At 41.4% G+C, this 20,926-nt stretch overlaps 1 protein-coding gene across 9 annotated transcripts in view; it reads right to left on the reverse strand.

The window, feature by feature from the left end:
• Nucleotides 1-19,182, reverse strand: part of osbpl9 (oxysterol binding protein-like 9) — a 33,978-nt gene extending 14,796 nt beyond the window's left edge. For 5 of the 9 annotated variants that reach the window (XM_053431141.1, XM_053431139.1, XM_053431140.1 and 2 more), the window contains exons 1-6: nt 19,045-19,182; nt 17,266-17,316; nt 13,652-13,730; nt 5,203-5,279; nt 1,051-1,146; nt 614-661 (exon numbers count right to left, since the gene is read on the reverse strand). In XM_053431141.1, the coding sequence (XP_053287116.1) occupies nt 614-661; nt 1,051-1,146; nt 5,203-5,279; nt 13,652-13,730; nt 17,266-17,316; nt 19,045-19,155 (462 nt within the window). In that variant the 5' untranslated portion in view covers nt 19,156-19,182. Of the gene's footprint in view, nt 1-613; nt 662-1,050; nt 1,147-2,004; nt 2,275-2,834; nt 3,046-3,264; nt 3,716-5,202; nt 5,280-13,651; nt 13,731-17,265; nt 17,317-19,044 lie in introns of those variants that run through there. The other 4 variants (XM_053431143.1, XM_053431144.1, XM_053431145.1 and 1 more) reach the window with 4 other exon arrangements.
• Between the last annotated feature and the right edge of the window lie 1,744 nt (nt 19,183-20,926).

A 20,926-nucleotide genomic window follows, 5' to 3' on the forward strand; every position in this document is an offset into this window, starting at 1 on the left:
ATCTTAATTATTTTTAATACAGTACCATTTTAATAATGTGTCCAATGTATGGCTAATGGGCTAGCTGTCTCAGAGCTGAAACTAGAACCTGATTGAAAGAGAGTTATGCATCAACTCAAATTAATCATTTCATTAACCATTTCTAAAACATAACATTGTGTGGTCCGAGCTTCTCAAATGTGGTGATTTGCTGCTCTTCTCAGTTTAATATAATTGTAAATTAAATATCTTTGGGTTTTTATCAGTTGATCTGTATTTTTTTTCCATTTTTTGGTTCAGGTAGATTATTCTGATTATTTTTCATTTTGTATTGACAACATAATGAATTCAGTCCGTCCGTCTGTTCAGGACACATTTTGGTGGAGAAGAATATTTTGAATGATTTTATATTTTAGCGGGTCTTAAGTCTTTATCTTTAAAAAAATACGATGTTTTTAAACTGACAAACTACACATATCAAAGTGTGTATTCGCATGCTATGATCGCCATCATATTTTCTTTCCAGGTCTGTGTGTCAGCACGCGTCCCTGCTGTGAGCCACTGCTCTAATGACAGCGAGAACACGGACCGGAAAGCCAGGGCACAAGGACAGAGCAGCTCTTCTGGTACTCACTCTGCGTGATTCATCCTCTTTGCAGTCCTTGATCTTCTCATCAAACAGCTGTGTGAGAGAGGAAAGAAGAGGAATGGAATATGAGCTGAGACGGGTCTATGGTGAAATGAGCACCGGGATTATGAGAAGGTTAAAGTGTACGGAGGACATGGCTTCAGATAATGTGGGGAAGCAGCGAGCTCTTCTCATCAAGAAAGGGCACTCATCCTCTACATTTTCTGCCAGAGACAACATTCTTCTGCTTCTTTTAATACATGGTTTTGTGCTTTATCACAGTACTACAACAAATCTTAATCTTAAATAACTTAATCTGGGTCTTTAACCGAACACGTCAATGTGAGTGGTGGAAGACCTATATATTTGACATCTTTATGAAGATGTAAATCATCACAAATGAAATGAGAAGGATTGACAGGTGTTTCCACATCGAGTCCTACCTTTAACTGGTCAATCAGAATCTGCAGGTAGGCATCAGCTTCAGCGAGCTTCTTATCAAAGTCTTGAACACTCGGAACGAATCCTGTCTCGGCCTCCTGAGAACAGAGAGACAAACACAGTTGGGAATCAGTGCAACGAAAACCACATCCAAGTCAAACAACATGTTGGTATTTTCATATTAACACATATACTATATTTACATGTAATCCATAGATTAATTAATAGAATCCATCCATTGATTGAAAAAAGGCTTGGGTCTGTCACTGCCTGGTCAGGTACGGTTTGTAACTGTTTGTAAATGTTGGACAGAAACATCAAGAGTTCAGAGAGTTTTCCAGCAATGTACTGTACTGTTGTAGATATGAATACTATTGTTTGAAGCCTTGTTGCCATGAAAGGCCAGCAGGTCTGTCTGCCGCTGACTGGAGGCCAGCGAATGTCAGGCTTCAACCAAACCTACATCAGGAAACCTATGGCTGGAATTAACTTGGCTAATGACAGAGAAGTGTGTGTGTGAATGGGTAGAGGCTCACTCAGATACATAGATTGTTAATTATGTCCCCTTAATAGGCCACATACTCCAACCACACACACTCACACATGGGCCCAGACTATTTCATTACATAATATCCATTAAAAGGTAATTATTTCACTATTGGTAGAGCAGATGTGACCTAGCATCTGTCTATCTGCCTGAGCTCACTCGAGCACCCGGAACAATCTGGTCGGCTGTGAAACAAAACCAAAAGCAGGAAAATGAAAACGCAAACGCACACAATAAAAGACTTCCTTCAAAAAACAGCAATAAAAACACAATAAAAACTCGATGCCAAACCAGTCAGATGACGAATGTCTTGCAGCACCGTTAAGTTCTGCACAGCTGTAACTCCGACATGGAAAAATCCGACAGTTTTTAATCAAACAGATGTGTTGGTCATAAATCTTTATCTAACCATGTCTGATGCTACCGCTATCGCTGCTACGGACTTGCTTCGGCACACAGTCCTGTTGTGGTCTGACTTTGAGGGGGCTTTTCCTCCACCTGCTAAAGACGACCTCACAGGAACGTGAAGAAAAGCCATTAACAGCCAAACTGCTGTTCACAGCTGTCCCAGCCTGAGACCTGTTAAAGTTTAAACTGGAAAAACATGCTAGCTTTCTAGAGAACAAAGTCTGAGTTAAGTCAGCGCCTGTGAAGTCTGATGGTAACTGGCCAGACTTCCTCAAAAGGTTCAAAGGTGATTTCATCATCAGCGTGACCGAGGGAGTAGCTGTCCACATGAGGGCCTGAGCAAAAATCTAAACTGAAAACGATGGATGTGTCAGCAAATTGGGCGTCTGGCTCTTACTCATACTACACTGGAAAAACACTGATATCTTTCTCGGGAAGAAATACATTATGATCACTTTTACCCAAACGAAAGCAGCACAGGAACCTTTGAACATACAGGAAGTAGGTGTTTAAAACACAACTATGCAACAGAACATCTATCTCCTTTAAATTTAGGTGGTACAGTGAATATTAACAACCATCAGGACAACCGCTCCAACATAACAATATTTACAAAGTAGTACAGCAGCACCAAAAAAAAGTAAATGTGCAGAAATTCAACTCAACAAAGAACTAAATCAAAACATGCATATATTCATGTATGCAACTGGCATAGGCTTGAACATATGGTTAAAAAACAACAATAAAAGCAGGAATTTTAAGCTGACATCGAGAAAACAAAACTGAGTCCCCGTAATTACCAAGCGCCTCCTGTTTTGTCAACACACTTACTGGAGGCGAAGAGTTTGTACAGACAGAGTCGATAAGTTTAGAAGCACAAAACCGGAGGCAGGTTTTATAAACAGCCAGCGTACCACCAGGTCAAACTAGTCACTGCTCCGCCTGAAATATTCCCAGACGTCTCCTCTCCCACTCATTCCCGCTGATCGCACTGTGAACCTGTGCGTGTGCGTTGAGTGTGCGACATAGTGGGAATAATTCAGAGCTGTGTGCGACCCCTCCCACGTGAACACCCACAAACCCACCCACCCAGACTCAACAAACAACACTGCTCCTGCACCTCCCCCCCCTCCCCCCTCCATTTCTATTTGTCTTTCCATGCACAGTGACCCACTTCAACATGCTGTTGCCCCGGCAGGAAACGCAGTGCAGCCGTTTAACTCCTTGCTATGGTGCAGTGGTGTTTGTGTGTTTTACTTACTGGGTGCCTCCCTCCAATGGACATGCTGCGTTAAAACCTTGTGCATCTCTCCCACTGGGCCATTTAGCCTAACAAAAGATGGTCCCTCTTTCTCAGCTTCTTCTCTTTTTCCTCCCTCTACGGCAACAAAACCACCAGCTTTGGTAAAAAGTTAGCGTTCTCTCTTCCTACCCCCACTGAGAAAGAGAAAACAGTCTCCTCCTTCTTGTTCCCCCACTGCAGTCTGCCAAGGTACAGCACAGCAGCCTTCAGAATGCGCTAGGAGGGCAGCCAGTCTGGCTTCAATATATCCTTCGGCAGCAGGAGTGTTTGGTATGAGGCAGAGAGAGCAGTATTAATCCAGGACCCTCCCCTGGCAGGAAAGGCACACTTCCTCTCATGCAGGCAGAGGAGAAAACACACAAAGCAGCAGCAATTGCTCAGAGGGACAAGCACTAACAGCCCAAACCGATTGGCTGTAGCAGTGAACGATGTTTGGTTGATCCAACAAGCAGGTCGCAGATTGGCCACTGCTGGGTCACATGTCGTCTGACGAAGGAAATGTGTGTGTGAGCAAGCAGGCACACGTAGCACATCAGAAGGATTTGTCACAGAGGGAGGGACACCAGAAAAGGAAAGAGGGAGGGAGGGAGAGCAAACTAAAAGGCTGGTCATGAGGGGGAAATGGAGGAGATGGGTGGGAAGAACTTCAAATAGGTAATGATGATAAGGAAAAATAAAAAAAGACAGGTTTTGAGAAGGTAGGCAGGGAAAAAAGTTGGACATGGAAACAGCTGGAGGGCCGACAAGAGAACTAACTGAGTCACTCAAGACTCCCACATTCAATAAACATCCCACAATGAAAAACATAGACAAACATCAGTGGGACAAAACTTTCGCCAGCAAATCAGCAGTTAAATGATCTTTCTTATAAACTAAAAATCATCACTCCTTTATCAGACTTGCGGCTTTCGGACAAGCACGGAACTCCAGAGGATCTTCAGACATTATCCAGGGGCTGTATGTGAGAACGCAAATGTTGGAGTGACAGCCTGCAGACTTTCTTATAAACTCTCTACAGAGTGTCTGAATGAGCCGATGTGAGCACATGGCAGGAGATCCAAACAAACATACGTAAAAAAAAAAACACAATCTCAAGTGTCTGTTGGTCAGAAAATCATTCCCCATCATATGATATCATGATAAGTGATGTCTTGAAGAGGTCACAATGACATCAGTAAATGATGTTAGGTGTAGTTCATAGGGTTAGCATTATGCATTTTTCCAGTTACCTCTGCATCCTGTAAGACTATAGACCCAATCTACAGCTTCACTATGAAGTCAGGAACTTATGTAATATAGTGTCATAATGCATGGACTTTAGCAACCAATAAAAATAGACAAAATCGACATCTTATTTCACCAATCAGTAGTCCTCATATGGTATAAATGATGTTGCCACTCTGATTCTTTTCATTTCTATTTACACTGACATAACCCATCAATGACTCACCTTCTCTGATCAGAAGACAAAGAAAAATCAGGTACAAGCATGAGACCCAGCTTCAAGGTGCTGAAAACACTTTAGAAGGGAAGTCGCCCTGATGTCATCATATGAGAATTGTGATCACAGTAAATGATTCACAGGGTTTTCAAATGAATGGAATCGAAGGTTCAATAAAAATCCCTCAATTAAAAGCTTTTGATATCCAGGTAACATTTACCTTCACTTCAGAGTTTCCCAGTCCTCAGGCTTCACAATATCTATTTCAGTATCCTCTTCTGGTAACTCAAACAAGAACATGTTTGCTTGGGATAAATAGAAACCACACCTACGGTTGCTGATCGCGCCCCACAGCTAAATGACTTACTTGTAAATACACTGGATGGATTGGACAAACAGACTCATATGCATAAACACATACACTTACACAAAAACATGCTAATAAAGCTACTTACTCGTAGTTGGTGTGTGTGACGAAGGATAGTTCCCTCTAAGGCGTGGATCCACTTCTCCCGCTCATCTGCATCTCGGGCTAGGGGCAGAGACAAACCAAATAGATGAGTTTTCACACAGACACCATCTGCAGCCTTTACATATGTTCTACACGCCAATGACACCACGATACGACATTGAAATGAGATTAGCACTGGTCACACAGACATGGAAACAGTGGATTCTTCTTTGAGATTGTTGGCTTTTTATAAAAAAAAAAAAGCCAACTAGAATTCTGCTCAATAGTGATGGATCATTAATGATTGTATTTATAGTTTCACAAACAACAAAATAACCATAATCTTTATGTGGAAAAATGTAGCTTTAAAGAAGGAATTTGATATTTTGGGTTAATTGCTTATTTTTTGCTGAGGGTCAGGTGACCAGACTGACATCCCTCTTTTGTCTTTGTCTATTATGTCTTCTCCTAGTTGTGGCTTCATATTTATGATACAGTGTATTATCAATCTTCTCATACAACAGACAGCAAATAAGTGAGAGGCCCAAAATGTTGAATGTAAATGTATTCCTTTAAATTTATGAATAAAGTTTTTAATGCTGCAATGTGGCAATTTTTTAACTGGGCTTGTGTCCATGAACAAATCTAAATAAATTCAATTAGAACAATGCAACTTTCACATAAACATGAAGAATAACCCATAAGAAATTAATAGAATGATATTAATACTTGTGAGATAAATAAGACTATAGCAAAATAATATAATTGAAACTAATAACAAGATAACTAAAAACATTAATAATATTAGTAGCAGTAGGTGTTCAGCAAGATCATGGGGGCGGTGGATGGGTTGAAATCACAGATTTAGACAGAGAAAGCACAAAACTATGAGAGAGAGTGAAAAACAAGCTAACTTACTAACATGCATTAATAGGATATGAACGACGAAAGATGGAGAGACAGAAGAAGAACATCATGAGAAGTCCAGCATATAAAGCCTACAGCAAGAGGAAGGTTCAGGTCAAGACTCAGACAACCATAACTACAGTCCTTATCAAAAAGGAAAGTACTAAGCCTGAGGTAGAGAGGGTGTCTGCCAACCTGGACACAAAGAGGAAGGAGAAACTAGAACCACATGGAAACCTGCAATCAGGCAACACAGTGTTCGAGTGGGTTATGAGCTCTTTAAGATATGATGGTGTAGAACCATCTATGGTTTAGGATGTGAGGAGGATTTTAAATTCAATTCTAGACTATACATGACAGGAGACTAACACGTCTTCTTTCCTTCATCCTGTCAGTGCTCTTGCTGCAGCATTTTGAATCAACTACGGAATCTTTAGAGACTTGTTTTGGCAGTCTGATAATAATTCTTGTCAGGAAGTCACAAGGCGAGGAGAAGTAAATTTGATATATTAAATTATAAAATTAATTCAGAAAAAAATAAGCAGCAACTAACTAACTACTTTTTAAGTAATTTATTACAGGTAGTGTTTGATTTATTACACAAACTGAACAAGCACTCAAATTTTTGGTGAGTGAACAAAGTACCAACGAGACAAAACTCTACAGAGATTGTTTTGGGGAAAAGTCTGTGACAGCATAGATGGTGATTGCTTTACATATGTTCAAGCCCTCCCTCCAATAAGCTACTGAATGGAAAATACATTAAGCGGAAAGAATGTGTATGAATGGAAGAAATTTCAACCTTTGGAAAGAGCGTATGATTTTAAACTTAATGAAATTGAGCAGGGCGAGGCTGCAGCCTCAAAGCAATGACAGAGAACAAACACACTGCCAGTGACATTAAACAGTGACTCATTATAGGCCCCAGCATGTGCAGAACACAACTGTGCCAATGGCTAAAATGGACACAATATTTAGTCCTGTTCCATGACCAGGAAAAGAAAGAAGTGGGCTCACACTATATTTTCAAGCATTAAAAGGTTTTCAGTTCACGTGACAAGTGACTTTACATCTGCTTTACTGTACATGAAGAGGGAGGCCATCACAGACAAAAAAACATAGCTCTAAAAGCTGTGAAAAAAGAGCTTAATAAGATATATGCCTCTGTATCACCTGCCAAACTATATCCTGTGAAGGAGTCATTTTTCATTGAGTTGGAAACAAGAGTGTGCAGCAGATGAATGGCTGTGCTAGCCGAGAGGCTGAGCACTGCCACGGCAGAAAAGCTTTTAAAGACATTAAAAGGCGGCCGAGGTTCAGGCCAATCCACTCAGACAGCGCCTCGCTGCCCTCTCACGTTCCCCCTCAGCCAGACTCTCCACAGGAACAGATTACTGTGGCTAATGTTGTTTAGCTCGGTTCATGCCAGAAGAGAGGTGGTGGTTGCGGGGCCATTCAACTTAAAACAAAGACTGTAACTGTATGAACAGATCTTTGTCCTCGTCTGTGGCTCAAATATACCACACGGTTTACTATCCCAGGTAGGTGTGAGTCAGTGGGCAGTTCACATGGGAGGACAGAGCGTCTGTGGCTGTCATCTGACAAGAACCTCAAGTGTGAAACTGCATCTTAACATTCAAACAACCAGTACGTTAACCTGGAGCATTACCCTCATACATACATGTATTTTTTTTATTTCTGTATTACAGTATTTGGCCCATCCCTTCCTAGATTACCAGACAACCCTAATTAAACGCATACGTCTTCTTCTAGGGCAACATATAGAAAATATGTGGGGGGAAAAGGAAAAGGAGAAGACACATCTCTTTCTCCAGATAACTGGCTAGTTTATAAACTTCCTATAACAGCTTACTCTGTCTTTGTGCAACATTTAATACAAAATTAATATGTTTTATAATATCTTACAAAACAGAGCATTGTGCAGTTCACCATAAAAAAAGAAAACAAGTTATTTACTTCATCATTTTGACAGCCCGTTGGACAAATTCACCACTACTATAATGACTATTAGTTATAATAATAATGCATTTTATTCGTAAACACCTTTAAAAAAAAAAGAGCATTCGAGAGGATAGGACCACCTACCCTTGATTTGGCATCAATAATGTGGCGCCTGAAGGGGAGAGTGAAGAGGAGATACTTGCACTAGTAGTAGTGCTTGCCTTGAAGGGGAGGGGGATGTATAAAAGTAGTCCTGCTATCCAATGATAGACATATATAAAAGACCCTGGAGCAATAGAGAATGTTAGTTGTATTTGGAATACTCTGTCTTTCAATCATTTTCTTTGTGGACAGATAAGAAATGGAGATAAGTCCTTTATTGTGAAAGGGGTTAAAGGGTTGTTAAATGCTGTTTAGCAGCTATTATGAAATTTAATGGGAAGGAGGAACCAAAAAAAGGGACAAAAGTCCAAAAGTCAGTAAGTAAAAACCATTTCCTTTACTACTGCACAAAGCTGACGTTAACAACAAATGACGCTGTTTCAACCCTGTCAGAGTGCAACAGTCTCACAGGCCAACTTTTAAGTGTCCTACCTGCGGGCGGGACATTTAATGAAAATATTATTCAGGCTACATTAACAAACCAACAGAATGATAGCCTATTAGATAGCTATGCTGCATTTCTATGCGCCTTGATGCCCCTTAAGGCCGAGTTATAGTCGGGTTGCACGCACGCACGCACGCATGCACGCAAGACACGCAACACGCCCCTTTCGTGCCCTCTGCGGGCTTGCATGCGTCCGCCAATTTTTCTAACTACACGACAAAGCGACGCGAGCCTCACGCAGCCCGCAAGGCTTGTGATTGGTCTGCTTACTACATCCCGTCCGGTGTCTAGTTTCCGGTTTCATGCCCCACAATACGCGGAAATCACGGAAGATTTAGAAGAACGAATATGGACCAAATAGAAGAGCACTTGGCAGAAGAGATCCGAAAGTATGACCACTTGTATAACCCGTCACTGACTGGCCGATTTGTCCGCCAGAAATAGGCTATGAGGAGCCGGAGTGGCGATGTAAATAAACAGTCGACGAAGAAGAAGACGTCTCTTCTTTGTGTGTTTTGTCTTTGAAAAAAAACGTTACTCCGCCTAGGGTTCTGGCGGTGAATTGCGTTGCAACACGCGCAACACGTTGGTGAAGCATAAACCAAAACGAGTCCGTCGATGCAGCTGCGTGGCCTCCCGCGGTTGCAGTCGCAGGACTATAATTCAGCCTTTAGTGGCTGGCAGCAGTAAAGGTCATAAACCCTGCCTCCTCCATGTTGTAGGATTGGACATTGACCAAGCAAAAAAGTCAAAGTAGAAGTCAAATACATTTTTCTTGGTTTTAGTCATTTAGGTAGTTATTATCACACTGACGCAGCTTGGTTTTAACCTAATTGGTGCTATAAAAACTGGGTGAAACTTCATGATTAACAGCTGAGACGATTGGTGGAGCACGTGTATTGGTGAGACCAAGATACAGTGGCTCAATCCCTTGATCGCTACTAGCACAGACTCTGACTTCAATGTCATCGGTGCAGGAGGGCTGCGTTCATATCTGGGTTACTTTGACTTTCTGTGTTTTCTATCATGTGTGACGCATTTGTAAAACAACGGATGAGGAACTGGTGCCAAAAAAGTTTTCTACATTAGTTCAGGTTTCGTGATGCACAGTGTGACATTTCTCAGAACAATCTTTTCTGTATACCTTGTGAGGAAACAGTGGGAAAATCTATTCATCCACTTTGAAAGGGAAGCATCTGAAGAAACAAGCGTTTAACTCAGCTCAGGACGACTCATCTGTATCTCACGAGTCCCTGAAACATGAACAGGTCTCACCGACTGATGCATTAGAGCAGTAGAAAAATCCAATAAATCTAGCAAAGGATATTGTGCCATCCAAAGCTGTGAATAACTTCGCAATTGATACAATGATCAATGATGCATGTTTTAGATACAGAGTATGAAATGGCAGTGTTTTTAATGCAGTATATACAACTATACTGCCAACATATTGCTGTCTTCATCTTATATTCATATGTAATTTCAGTGTTGGTCCAGTATGCTGATACTCCGTCAACCATGAATGCCTGACATCTGTCAGATTGTATTGGATGTCAGATTGATTAAGGGAACTAAGAATAAATAAAAAGGTTAATTAAGTAGTTATAGTCCCCTAGACTGCAGAACCTATTATAATATTCAAGTAAACAAAAAAGAGATCCCAACAGTACAGTTACCACCCACAGACAAATGCTGTGTCCAGATAAAGTAACAAATAAACCTAAAAGCACAACTGATGTTTTCCTCGAGGAATCCATCTCTGAGTTTTCCCATTACGACACTCAGCCTCTCCCCATGGTGATGCTCCTACCTTCTCCAAAAGGCTTCTCTGTCAATTATTCATTCCTTCCCTCTTGTTCTTGCCATCATCAGACAAGCTGATGAAATATTGCAATACATGGTCCGGTGGGAGGTCCGAAGGTCTAATGCTCTGAACAACTACCTATCAATACTGTGACCTTGTAGTTAGCCAAGAACATTTAAATATGAATATAATCTGAGGTCAATGAAGTCATGATGCATTGGTGGAAAAGGTAAGTATCTGTTAAAACCTTTTTCCATTCAAACTCTGTTTTATCTCCAACTTTGTGGCAAAAAAGGAAAATGAACACATCTTAATACTTTGGATGTGGAATCTGCACCCGACAACGTTTTTATAAATATACAGGTGCGGATTTCAGCCCCTAGTAGAGCAGAGTTATTCAGAGGTAAGGAAGAACCCTGGAGCAAGGAGACTAGGAAGAAAGCATGGGGGGGGGGGGGGGGGGGGGGGAATCTTTGATCCTGGACTGGGCAAACTGACAAAGAAGGAGAAGACAAGAGATTGATAGCTACTGTAGATAAGAGGGGTGAGTGAGAGGGCTCTCAAACAACTCTGATGCACTGCCGGGGGAAGAGGGTTTGATAAATAATGAATGCTCCTCTAAATAGAAAGACAGCACAGAGCTGCACTCCAGGCGAGCAGAGTGGGCCGTCGACTCAGAACTACACATCAACATGTCCCGTCAAGAAGATCATTTTTTTATACCATAACACAAGCACACTTTGATAATTATGTGTATCAGCAGTTGTTAAAAAAATAAGTATGTGGGACTGGACTATCAGACAGCTGTTCTTTCATTACAACAGATTCTTTTCTTTTTTTTTGTGTGGTCATTGTTGCATTATGGGTTATTTGTAGCCACAATGTTGCTGGTCTCGCAACTCTGTTTATAGTAAGTCTTTAGTTAATCAGCAGCAGTTTCTGAACTCCAACATATTCTGCTGTGACGGGACATAAATTCACAAAGCGTTGACATGACTTAACGTCGTCTTTACTGCAGAAATAAACCAGGAAGAAAATCCGTCAAACTGCCAAGAATTAAATCACAGAAAATGAGCTTGAATAGACTGAAGTCTGAAGAATGAGGAATGAGAGATAGAGAGAAAACTATTCACTACAGTAACTCGTGAGCAGTCTACTCACGCTCAACCAAACCAAACTTCTGGATAGCAGGCAAACACAGTTGCATTGTCAGATGGGAGTTATGGAAGGATGAGAAAATTGCAGTTCAAATTCATTCCCTCGAAGGCCTGTTTTACCATGACTTTTGTGCGTGTATAAACAGACACATTCAGACGTTGCCGTGAATGGGACACTGACTGCATAACATGCTTAGATCAGGATCCTTTTACAACAACAGAGAAATGTCCTCCTGCCCAACATCCTGTGCGTCTCTTGATGTCCAAGCAATCTGCTGATGTATCCAGAATCTCATGTTCAGTATACAGTAAGTGTTAATGTGTTGCCTGTTTGTCCTTAGGGAAAATCTGAAGAGCAGATGTGTCTGGATATGCTGCTGTAACTGATCAAAAAATTGCACTTAGCAATTATGTGTCTTTGGGTAAAAAGAAATGATGTGTTTTCAAATTTTATTTGGTAATAGTTTGGACATGTGTTGTTTTGTCTTTGGTGACTGTCTTGCCTCATTAGGAAACATCCTGCCAGAAATGAATTCCCTCTTGACAGATTTAAATAATGCTTTCAAATTTGGACTCTGCTCAGAATAGCATTAGCATACACTGCTGATGTTATCTTGCTCTCTCACTCACGTAGAAGTCTCTCAGACTCAGCTAATTTAGATAACATTCAACCAGCGCAACATCAGCAAAATACAGGTACAAACTACGACCTTATTGAGGGAAAAAAAGACGTTACATCATTGTTTAGCTAAAGCACTTGTAAAGCAGGACAAACCGTCAGAGCACATATCCTTTTCTAAAATAATACACAGTCTGTGCAAACATATGACTAATATGGGAGACTGATCACACTCTTCCCTCTGTAATACTTCCCGGCTCCCTGAAGGATACTAAACTGTTTGCATTCGCACGGCTCTGAACTATCCTTGAACCTCCATCACAAACCAATTCAGCTGAATGTTACGAAGCATTCTGTTCCACCCTGACTGTACATCCCAGAAGACAAACAAACAAAACGCCTGCTCTCGATCCTTTCGCTCTACACTGGCATGCATGCGGACCATGAGGCATGCATGGTTTTCTCCTTACCCTTGCGTTTGTAGAACCACAGCATACAGCTTCGGAACACAGACATGGAAGAGGGCATGGAGGAAGTGGTAGGGGAGGGGGGCACATAGACTGTGGCTGGTGACCCTCAATAAGAAGGTGAAGGGTGCTGGTGGTGTTGTGTGAGAGGGTTTGGTGATGCCAAGACGGATACAAATGGATAGATGGGAGGACAGAGATGGAGGATAGGTGGAGGAGGTTTGTTAAAGACCTGGTGGCGTGATGGAGCAAAAAAAGGATGTCTGTGGGGCACTGGACTGGACAGCTCCCTGACAAAAAGAAGGGAAGGGTCGGCAGGACGGGAGGCAGATCCTGTAGCTAGGAGTCAATCCTGTCCCATTGGAGCGACTGGTTGTTAGAGCGAGCGGTGGCGGCAGCGCACCAAAGGGCGAACAGCGGCAGCAACAAGAATGGACCTGAGCTCAGCTTCCAGCTCAGCAGTATTCCCTTATTAATCCCAGAGGCTCAGCTGCACACAAGCAGCAATCTTCCTCCTCAGCCACAGTCAAGCAAAGGGGGGAGCCTTACTTGCTTGTTGTGTTCCAGAGGAATCTGTCAAGCTTGCAGTTGAGCGGATCTTGTTTATCTAACAAAAATATGCATCAGTCCAACTTCATGGCGCTTGGAGAGGTTCCACAGGAGGGGAGAAAAGACCTGACTGCGCGTGGCATACTTTGACATTGTGTGGATGCCTGTGTGCATGTGTTTCCTGGCATTCAAGCAGACCAATCCAAGTCTTTAAAAGGCGGGGAGGGAAAGAGGCATGAGAGAGAGAAAGTGAGAGAGCAAATGGACAGCAGGGATGGACGGGGAGAGATCACAGAGAGAGAAAGCCAGTGATGGAAAGAAAAGAGCAGAGAGAGGGGAGAGGCAAAAAAGAGAAGAGAAAATTTAAAGCGGGATAGCTCACCTTGGAAATGGAAAGTCTTCTGGTCCACAGTGATGGTGAATGTGCTGTCGTCCTCGTCATCGATGCCGATCACAGCTCCCTGGGCAAATAGGGAGAGAGAGGGAGGGAGAGAGAGAGACAGAGACAGTGGGACACGTCATTCTCTACATTCAATTTCTTTCCTCATACCTTTCATATGTTCCTGCAGCCCCCTTGATCGGATTTTGTTTGTGAAATACCCTTGATGCATCTCAGCACCGCACTCTCTCCTTTAAAAGCTCCATCTCTTTTTGCCTCACCTCTTTCTCACTACCACTGTTTCCTTTCACACACACAGCACACGCACGTGAACCTTGTGGAGTATGGCAGAGAAGGGACGGGAGGTGGAGGTTGGATATGGGAGAGCGAAGGAGGAGAAAGGCAGGGCAGGGTGGAGAGGAACAGACACAGGGGACAGGCAGCGAGCAGCCAACTGCATCCATGGCCTGCTGGCTAGCTAGGGCATTAGCTCCTAGCAACAGAAACAGGGTGTGTGACTCAAGAGCTTCCTTATAAAAACAAACCAATGAATAATTATACAAATTATAAATTATATAAAGATGTTATTACATCTTATTGGTTTGGAGAATAGATTTCTGACACGATCATAACAAGCTGGATGTGGTCTCTGCTGTTCTAAAGAAAGTCCACAAGAATAGACAGTTACCTCAAGCCAAAAAGAGCTCTGATGTTGGTATCTTGTGATGTGTTGGTGAAGAGGCTCAACTAATTAATAACACATCATAACCTCAGAAATGAACTACTGTGTTATAACTTATCTTACAAGAGAGCCCATTCTATTAGAGACAAGCTAGTTTAAAGTTAAGAGAGGGAAAATTAATGAGTAACCAAATTATAATTAATGTGTGAGATGAGACCCAAAACACTAACCTCATAAAGAATTGTTAAAGGCAAATAAATGGGTCGGGTTCAATTTACTGGATTCCATTTCTAAGCTAATGTTAGCTGGTGTGACACAATTGTTTGCCAGGTAAGAGAGGCACTGAGACAAGGCACTCAGGAGCGAGAACCAACCTCATGTACTTGGATTTTTTCCCTAAAATATATTCAGAATTCTTTGACACAGGCTACTAGAGGCACCCAAGAAAAAAGGAGAAGGTTTAACTTTTTTAATGCTGCTTCAACAAGGTATATGGAGAGTATATGGCACTGCAGGTACAGTGTATTTTTATGAAAAATATATTTTGTTCTGATGGAAAACCGTGCCATCTTGATGCCATTCAGTGTTTATACTACTAATACGACTAACTGTTTTCCGTACTGTGCCTAAAAGGACCTCAAAGATGTTTATTTTCACTGACTACAAAGCATGGCCTCATAAATTTCATGAAAGGTCATAATTTCCTGACAGACGGTCAACAAAAAACTATTGTCATGTAATGATTGATGACAGAGCTTAGACATTTGAGAAGGGACATGAGTTAAATCATTTGACTCAGTGAAAAACCTCAGTTACCTTGTGGCACTTGGTAATGAATCCAAGGACAAACAGCATGACATTACATTAGAGGTTATGGCTTCACTGTTATTTCTAACAAGACCAAGCATGCCTGGTTATAAGCAGGGCCAGAGAGCCTGTGGGGAAACTACTCTTTTGGAAACTGAAACTGACAATCAGTGTTTGGCACGACATTTGACACATGTATCAGGGTTTAGTAAAAGTCTCTTCTCGAAAAAAAGACCATGATAATGACAACCCTTTAAATTGGCAAAAGGTTTTTGTAAGTTTAACAATTTATTATTCTTAATTTTCCATGATGCATCTCATCACTTTACTGGAATGCAGTCTTATGTATCACAATAATCCATCCCTTACTGAAACATCTGACCTCTGACTGTTTACGCTGGATCCTCTATTCAGGTAGTTTCAGTAGCTACTTCCTCTCTGCAGTCAGAACAAGTGGAGAACAACAATGCATTTTGGCCTGAAACAGGTTTGGTGGTCGAAAATGTGGCTTTCACCTCTGCTTCTGTTAAAACTCATGAGAAACTCTTGTCCCATGCATGTAAACAGGAAGAGGGTGGTTGTGTTAAGACTCTTTCATGGTTTAACACATCATGCATGTACCCTGTCTAATTTTGGCCATTGAAGGATCTTGAATAGAGGCACTCACCTCAATGATGTCAAAAAACCACCCACATTTAAAAAAAGATTATATGGTGTACAAATACACTCTTAACAGGAAACTACAGTTGAGTCAAATTGTCTACGACCCTTTTCCCTTCCACTTGAATGTTAAATGACATTCACTGCTGAGTGACATCTACAGGCTGAAAGAGTAGAGAGGAACAAGAGAGGCTCCACAGTGTTCAACGCAGAAGGAAGAACACACTGAAGCTGCCCTCAGACGTGCGCTGAACTCCCCAGCTACTCCGTAATTTATCTTGAGAAACAAAAGGAAAACAAATATCTCTGTGTCATATACGTAGAGGACACCGACGAAGGTGTCTACAGAGGTTGTGGTGATAAGAGCCGACGCCTGTGTGTTGTCGAGCAAATTACGTGATCTACGCAGTGGAGTTAATAGATCACTTCCTACCTCTGTCTGCTGCACCCGGCTGCTCCACCTCTCGCCTGAATAATGCAGAGGATTTGCTGCTGTTGGGAACCTCTGTGTTGTGCATGTGTTAGAGGCAAACTCTTGGTAAACTCCGTACCCAATTCTCTGGACTTTACCCGCAGGTCATGTCTGAAAAGGGCTTAACTCACCTCACAACTGCCTCAATAAGGAAAGAGTAATGACATCCTGACTGTGTTACAGTCTACTAACAATTGATAACAACAGAAGAGAGGAGTTTAGAATTTCAGCTTTGATTTCCTGGTGTGTACACCCAGATGCGTCAGAGACATTGCACTTTCTATACCCAACTAAAACTCTAAACCTTTGTCTCATATTCATTTTTAAATTCAAACCCAAGTATCTTTAGTGTACAGCACAAACACAGGAGTTGGCCTTGCTGTTTCAATTAGAGCTATTTGTGGGATTGTGTAAGAAAAGAGGTCAAGCCACACGTGTCTTCCACTGCTCCTACACTTTAGATCCAGCCCTGTGGTGAATCTTCTATGGACAAAAACAACACACTACGTTTTTGAGTAATCAAAGCTTCTTCTTTCAGTAATAATGTGGGAGCGGTTGATGAAAAACGAACACGCATTAGCAATCTGATCTGACTTGTAGGACGAGTGCTGCCACCTAGTGGATATTACTCAGTACTGAAAACATATTGCAAAGACAACTGCACTGGTAATCCTAAACCAGTGAAGCAAAGGAGCTGCAGGAAACTGTTTAACTTTTCAAATAAGACAGGTGCAAAGTTTATGTCTTCCAGCAAATATACTGGAGGTTGCACCACAGTGTTTTTAGTTCATAGGGGTTTCATTGAGAGAGCCAATCTTGACAGAAGGTCAAACATGGGGGGTGTTGAAACCACATGCAGGACTACGCTAGTCTAAAACATGGGAGCTCTTCTAAATATCTAGCAAAGCGGAAAAAGCAACAAAGCCCAGCATGCAGAGTATTCGTCTCATGAATCAAAGTCAAGGGTCAGGGCGGCCTTGAGCCTGAGAAACTTACCCTGAGTCGCACACAGCCTCTTCTGGATCCTCGCATCATTTTGTCCTTTGACTGTAAACACACAACAGAACAGATAAGGGATTAATGATCAGTACACATTATTAACTTATACTGGATGGTGCAAACAGGAAATTATTTTAACAGGCATTTTTGGCTGTAGATGTTTTGACATAAAAAAATAGCACAGTAGTTTCCATTGAGTGGCTTCAGTCTGAAAGTGCTGGTGTTGTGTCTCACCGTCCCTTAAACTGCCTCAGCAGGGGACTAGAAAGAAACAGAGCCATCGTCCTTTTTCTACTGTGACAAGTCAACATGTCTGCATTAGAAATGTGTCACAAAGACACTGAGCACATCTGTGGGAAGAAGCTGCTGCCGCTAAGACCAGCTCCATATTATGTACAAGGCTCACTGCAAAATATCCACTGTACATATAGTCTCCAATCGATCCAACTATATTCTTTAAGGTCTCCCACTTATAGTTGGAACATATAAAAGTTAAGACAGAATACTCGTCCCTCTTGACTTGTGCTTGTATTTGAATGTAGGAGTTTAAAAAAATATAATTGTAAAATAAATTGTTATGGAAGAAGATTGTTAGTGTTTACATTCACAATATCCAAAAACGGAATATGACCTCTGATTTTCTTTATTTAAATCTCAAACTCGCCCCTATCAGGTATGTTATCTTTAATTATAACTAACTCTCTTAAAATAAGATAAGATAAGATAAGGTATTTATCCCATGTTGGGGATATTCACTTTTTAAACATTTTTAAACATATGTACATTATAATATATACATAACATACACATTTCTCTATAGAATGAAATATTATTTTCTGGGAAACATTCTTGAATAAAGTGTAGAGACCCTTTACTCAAGTTACTCAGCAAACCTTTGGCCAATTTAACTGTATATTAACAACATGTTTTCAATATAAAGTCTTCAACAGAGAAGCTGAAAACAGACAATGACTCCAGCATTTGCTCAGCTACAAAATATAGTTGGTCATTTTCTGTCAATACTTTTAACAACTTGTAGTTTCAGCTCTAAATCTGAGTCTGTATCGAACTGTTGATAGATTCTGCTTCAACTTGATAATCGACACATCCCTGTGAGTGTTGAGCCACAGTTATCCTCTCATCTGACATTCAGACCGGGTGATACTTCAGTCAGGGCTCAGGCTTCTATCTGGAGTAGCTGTTGACAGTTTGAGACAATGGAGTCACTGAGAAACTCCTGATCACATCACGTGTAAACTAACGATCAGTAAATCAGCTTCTTTGTTTACTTCTGGTGTCAGTGACAGCTTGTTGTCCGCAGTGAGCCAAACACCAAGCTAACACAGGCTTCCTCCTTCGGTGTGTCGTTAGCTCCTCGGCTAACAGTGCAGCTATTGTCCGCTTGTCACCACCTTGCCGGGGAAGAGAGTGGCCTCGCCGACATTAAGAATCACAACTCGTTTCACCTTAACGCGGAGAAACATTCACAGCGACGTTTGAACGCGTTAGCTCATCTCTGCTTTTAGCTTCGCGGTGCTAGCTTCATCACGCGGAAGTAGGGCGAAGACGGCGAGCGTTGATTGGCAGTTTGTTGCGAGGGGAGCGACGCTATTGGTCGAACGTGGGGTCTGTCAGATGGGAGACCCTCCTCTGTGAGCCAGCTGAGACTCCTGACAAACACAAGGCCCCGCTCCCGACGGGCAGCGGCACGTTTAACCGCCTGCAGCCCGGGGAGCGGACCTCTCCGGCGGGCACGAACCCCGGGGAGCGACGTACCGTGTAGTAGGACAGCAAACCGGCGTTGTAGTCCAGCACGAACCAGCGGTACTGCCAGCCTTTCATGACGTTAGTCCACTTGCTTAGCGGCCCCTCCATGATGGACGCCATCTTTACAACAGGCTACGGCCGGGGAGGAGTCGGATATGCTGTCAGTGGGCCGGCGTCACGGCCGCGAAGCTGCCGAGGGAGAGGATGGTGCTGGTGATGAAGAGGACTCTGAGTGGAACAGACTATCATCAGTGTTTCCTTCAGTTAAACATCATTACCTCAGTTCAACACGAGGGGAAATCCCCTGCTTTCAGAGTTCCACTGGAATAATAATGTAGTAAAATAAAAAATACTCCCCAGTCTTATACTATGATACAAAGCAATCCTCTTCATTGAAGCATAAACAGGCTTTACTTTTATGTTGTAGCTTGTCAGGATGTGAAGTTTATAGTTCATATACCTCATGAGAACTGTTTCTCTATATATTTTAAGGTCTTTTACTTATAATGTTATCACATGGCGCCTTAAAATGGAACAGAAATGAATACTTTTTTATACTAGTTCAATCATTTTTTTGCCATGGATTTTGTGAAGCACTTGTCATCTTGTTTTATATAAGTGCTTCAAAAATAAATGTATTATTTACACCGGGGTCATGTAATCTATGAGAACTCCTCCTGCTCTATTACCAATGTTTGCATGTATTTCTTTCTTTTGCAGAGACCAAAGCTGCAAAAGAAAGAGTACAATAGTCGCTCTCAATGTAATATTTAATAGCATTACATTTAAATATTCATGAAAAAGTACTTCACATATATATAAGTAGAGTACTTGTGAAAATGTACTACTTAAATTTACCAACATGTAAGAGCTACAGTCAACAACCCCTTCCATTATGAAGTGGCATGTATTTTCAAACATATTGTAAGTTGAGGGTTTGCATAAAAATGTTAAAATCCCTCAAGACTGCTATCACTATGTCGCTTTAAAACACCTCAAGAAGTAGATTTTTTTTGTATGAATTAGTTGAATGTAGAAAAATGTATTTGATGATTCCATTAATTAGGGCCCGAGCACTGACAGACAGTGAGGCCCTATTGAAATTGTAAGGATTATTATTATTATTTTTCAGGCAAATGAATTGGCTTTGTGAGGGCTCTAACATGCTCGAATTCTTACCAAAATTTGCAGGAAATTAGAAAGTGGGGAAAATGTACGTATTCGGGAGGAATTCTTAAGGGGCGTGGCAAAATGGCTCAACGGTGCCTCTCGAGACCCCTAGAACGCGTTCACATTGACCGATCTTGAATTGAATTCTTACTTATTTTATAATTTTTTGTTTATTTTTCTCAAAATCATCTCAAAATCATCAAGTTATTTTTTTTAATGTTAATGAATCCATATGTTTTTCTTTCTCCTTCTCTTTCCATTAATTTAAAAGCAGCTTAAATGAATCCCATTAGAGGCCAATCCAGTTACCTTCTGACCATATGGAACACTGACTCCTATTCTCTGAGTCTGAACCACACACAGCCTCTCCTCTTCTCTACCTCTCCTCTCCTCTCGAGACAACATTTCTCCTCTACTACCTTCCCTATGCTGGATCCCAGTTCATTTTCGGTCTTTATTTAAAAATTTTGTTGTTTTGTTTTTAAAGCTCTGAGCAATTTTTTTCAAAGAAAAAATATTAGGCTTTTCATTGATTCATGCAGCTTACATATTACATCTCATACGATATTTGTTTCCGATAACTTGTCCATATGTATGATTTCAAAGACAGCTCTCATTAAATTAAGACGTGTAAGCGTTGTGTCGACTCCTCACACATAACTAACCCTACAAATTGTGAGGCTAAAGAGGATAATGTCCAACAGTCTAAACACAAATTAAA

The sequence above is a fragment of the Pleuronectes platessa genome, chromosome 9 (genome assembly GCF_947347685.1).
Source record: "Pleuronectes platessa chromosome 9, fPlePla1.1, whole genome shotgun sequence".
NCBI classification, from domain to species: Eukaryota; Metazoa; Chordata; class Actinopteri; order Pleuronectiformes; family Pleuronectidae; genus Pleuronectes; species Pleuronectes platessa.